The sequence below is a fragment of the Lipotes vexillifer genome, unplaced genomic scaffold (genome assembly GCF_000442215.2).
Source record: "Lipotes vexillifer unplaced genomic scaffold, Lipotes_vexillifer_v1.1 scaffold308, whole genome shotgun sequence".
In the NCBI taxonomy this organism is placed as follows: domain Eukaryota; kingdom Metazoa; phylum Chordata; class Mammalia; order Artiodactyla; family Lipotidae; genus Lipotes; species Lipotes vexillifer.
The window spans coordinates 3112934-3117136 of NW_006792985.1; the positions used below are offsets into that span (position 1 = coordinate 3112934).

At 57.7% G+C, this 4203-nt stretch overlaps 1 protein-coding gene across 1 annotated transcript in view; it reads right to left on the bottom strand.

Moving 5' to 3' along the window:
• The window catches only part of SCARA3 (scavenger receptor class A member 3), a 50286-nt gene extending 46100 nt beyond the window's left edge, over positions 1–4186 (bottom strand). Inside the window, exon 1 of the mRNA XM_007466161.1 lies at positions 4010–4186. Within this exon, the coding sequence (XP_007466223.1) occupies positions 4010–4016 (7 nt within the window). The 5' untranslated portion in view covers positions 4017–4186. The remainder of the gene's footprint in view (positions 1–4009) is intronic.
• Between the last annotated feature and the right edge of the window lie 17 nt (positions 4187–4203).

Genomic DNA, 4203 nt, shown 5'->3' on the forward strand with positions numbered 1-4203 from the left:
AAAAAAAAAAAAAAAAAAAAAAGAAAAATACATACCCTCACAAAAGGAAAAACATTAGAGGAGAATGTCAGAGCTGGAAAGAACTTCAAAGAACATACAGTCTACTTGCAGATGAGACTGAGGGTCAAGGAGCACCAATGACTTCATCGTAGTTACCAAGTGACAAAGCTGGTGTGTGACAGGGCTAGGCTCAACCTTGGGCTCAGTGCTCACAACACACACACACACACACACACACACACACACACACTAAATTCAACATGATCAAAACACAGACAGTGAATATATGAGTGACATGGTCCATCATGCTGCTGTACTTGCCAACTCTGTACTTGGAACACCCAGCACAGCTGCCTGTCCTTCACGAAAACTGCCAAGCTGTCCACCAACATCTACTGAGAAGTAGAATTCTTTGTCCTTGTTCCCAAATTAGCTTTGGGGTGGAGTCTTCAGTTATTAAAATCACCCCAGCTGGATGGCAAGGTGACCAGCTTGTGTGTGTGCACACGTGTGTGTGTGTGTGTGTGTGTGTGTGTGTGTGTGTGTGTGTGTCTGTTTGGAGCTGATCTCCAACATCTGAGCCCCAGGGCACCCCTTGCCCGCATCGGGCCGCTTATTGGCTCTATGCGCCTTTGCCGTGTCAGCCCCTTCTAGTCGCAGGCTCCCTCCAGTGTCCCAAGGTCTGGGGATGGAGGTCAGGCTTCCAAAAGGGAAGGAGTCTGCACATTCATGAGTGGATATATCCCCCCTGCCAAGTTACAAGAGGTAGATTTTCTGCTATTTTCTGAGACCCCCTGCTCTCCTGCCTGCCCTTTGCCTGTGGACTGTGGGCACTGCTCCCCGATTCCGTGGGGAGGGGTCATTTCCCCCAGGTTTGGGGAACAGCAGGGTGTGGCTCTGCCCGTCCATGGCAGCTGAGGCCAAGTCTCCCAGGGACATAGTGGTCCATGAGGTAGGCCCACTTCCAAGCATCTCTTTACCAAGTCACTTCCGCTCCCTACGTGGCTCTCAGGCCCAGAGCTCCTGGGCTGAGTCACAGTGCATCAGAGCAAGATGGTTCTCAGGGACCACCCAGCAGGGGAACGAGGCCCAGAGAGGGAAACACTGACCAGAGCCTCATGTGGGGCCAGGACTGGAGCCTCTGTCCTTGACTCTCAAATCAGTCGTCTTTGCAGGGAACCAGGCCACTTCTGGAGGGGTGACTCACATGTCTGGGAGGGATCTCATGACAGGACCCTCTCATTGGAGATGTGGGAACAATTCCACAGGTGGCTGTTAATGGCTCAGACAAACCAGTGGGCAGCTCCAAGGTGGGCCCATCACCATGGGATGGTGGCAGCTGCGTGCCCCTCAGGTGTGAGAGGGGCTGGACCCGGAGCTGGGCCCTGCTTGCATCAAAAGATGCGGCTGCCTGGGAGGCCCGGCTGCCAGCCAGTGGGCAGGTGGGCAGGAGTTGCCTCAGGGTGGAAACAGCTTGGCTGGCAGAGCGGGCCCTGGCGCCTGGCCACTGGTGGCAGCGCGCCTTAGCAGACCTGTTTTCTTGTTTAAGTATCGTCCCCGCCAACCTCCACAAAACATAACACCACCGTGTTTTGCTTTGAGTGGGGATAGTGAATCTTTGCCAGCAGATATACTTCTCAGATTGGTGCGGCCCTCGGAGGACAGTCTGAAGCCAGCTTCCCCTGGGGAAGGGCCATCCTGGAAGGCGCAGCCCGCTCTTCTGGGCACTTTATTTTTTTCCACGTGGGTAAAAAAAATCCTGATTCTTCACACTCCACAGATGCCCCCAAGGCCAAATACTGACTGCCTGCCCTGGCTTTTCCATCTCAGGTAGAGGGGGTGGCTCTTCCTGGCCCCCGGGGAGGATGAGAGGAGACCTTGCAGGGAGGTGGGCTGGGAATCAACCCCGCCTTCCCCGCAGCTCTGCGGCCCGGGCCCTGGGAGGTTATGGAAGATCCTAGAAGGTTTCCCAAAAGTGGGGGAAAAACACACAAGAGCTGCCCTGAAGGCGTCAGCGGACAGGAATTCGGCCCCAGGTGGCGGTGAGGCTGCTGTGTGAGGGAAAAGGAGTGAGAGGGGCAGAACATGGGTTTCTTGCTCAGAGCCCATAGCCTCCCAGTCAGCAGGCCAGGAAGACGCTGGGACCTGATGACCTGCTTCAGCCGGTCCTCCTCACAGACCTCCTCTCAATACCTGTTCACACCAGCTCCTTCCTCCGCCGCTTAGAGGAGTCGCTTTGCCTCACTGAGTTTCAGAAAGGCGGGCCGTGTGTTCCTGACTCCCTTCCCGGGAGCTGGGTGTCTCCTCCGTTTCAGGGGACTTCGGCCCTGCCTGGCTTTTCCCCGGTCTGTTTTCCCCCAAAGAGCTCTTCTGGAATGTTGGCGGAGCCAAACCACTCTGAGAATGTGCAGCCTCTTACCGTCACCATCAAGGTCCAGAGCAGCGTGGGCCCCAAGCCTGTGGTGAGATGTGGCCTCAGACCTTTCAGAGGCTTCTGGTAATGACCTGCCCCGGGACCGCTGCCTGGGCACAGGACACTGCACAGACGTGGTAGCTGAGAGCAGGAACCTGGTGAGTGAGGCTCCTCTCTGCTGCTAAGGGAACTCCCTGGGGCTGATGATAACTTGCTTGCTTCGTCCCAGATAGATCAAGACGTGGTGAGGCCACCGGGAAGCACAGACAGAGGGACCAGAGGCCGGAGGGAAGGAAGAGGCATGTATGCATTAGCAAGCACACTGGCCTGGAAGTCAGGAGCCCTGGGCAGGTCCCCCGGACGAGCTGTGAATCTCAAGCAAGTCCCTTCTCTCATCCACAGTCTCAGCAACGTAATTTGCGGGGCCCAGTGCAAAATAAACTGCTGGGCTCCCTTGTTAAAAAATTATTAATAATTTCCAGACAGCGACAGCAGAGCACTGAACCTCATGTGGCGCCCTGGGCCCCTGGGGGACTGCACAGGTGACACACCCATGACGCTGGTCCTACCTGCTTGGGCCTCAGTTTCCGCAACTATACAACATGGAGGCTGTGATCCATCAGAGGTTTACCCGTGGAGCCTTTTCTTCACAGGAACCCTCAAACCCTTCTATGCAAATGAAGTGGCTTCGCCAACGCCAACGCCGCCTGACGGCACAGCGGAAGCCCTGCGGATGACCCCGGAAGTCCTTTACCGTTGCAACATTCAGTTAAGCTATCTGAAGGATTATCGTAAAGCAGGTGAGGGAGCATCAAAACCCCGATGTTCCCTGTCCCACAGTATGACTCCAAAGCCTGCTTCTCCCTTAGCCTGAGAGTGACCGTGAAGACCAGGGGTGCACTCTCCCGGGCCTCGAGTAAACCAGGCCCAGGGCTGAGCATCAGGGACCAAGTTTGGTTCTTGTTTCCATCCCAAGAACTGGCTGCAAGGACCACTGTGGTGATGCCCACTGGCCTGGGGAGAGCTCAGGCCTGCACCACTGCTCTCCCCCTATTGCTCTGCGCCCAGGAGGTCAGAGGACGGTCAGCCAGGGTTCAGAGGTCAGGAAGGGCTGCGCCTGGGCTGAGAAACCCAGACACGGTAGGTCTCTCCTGGGGAAAGGGTGGAAGTTCCCAGAGGAGAGTCCTGGACCTGGCGCTGGGCAAAAGGCTAGGTGAGGGCCGCAGCAGCCTCTGAGATGGGGCCTCCGGATGCGGTGATGCTGGTAGAAGGTTGGGCTGGTAACATCGTTCTGTGCTGACAGGTTAAAGGGATCAGATACTTCTCTGGATTTACAACGGCTTTTCGGGAAAGAGCGATGGACGCTGAGCACATCTGCATCCTCCCTCTCCTCTCCCTTGCCTCTGGACTTCAGGGCTCCATTCTGTCTTCCCAATACCTTTCTCCGGAGGATACGAAAGAGAAGCGCACGCACTTCTTACCGGGTGAGTCTTCCGGTCCTCGCCCGCCCGCAGAGAGAGGTGCCCACCGCGCCCGGGCAGGGTGAGGGGTCCCGCAGGGGCTCGCCTCGGAACTCCCGCGCGCGGGCGGGCTTACCTTTCATGGTCCCCGCTCCGGGGCCTCGGGAGGGCCCCGCCGGAGGCGGCTCGGCGGCCGTGCGACCCGGGCTGAAGCCGCCGGGTCGCGGGAGGGCACGGGTCGATCGCCGCCCTACGCGCCGCCCGCGGGAGTGGGGCTCGGAGCCGGAGTCCCGCCGGAGCCCCGGCTGCGGAGGCGGCGCGCCGAGAGGA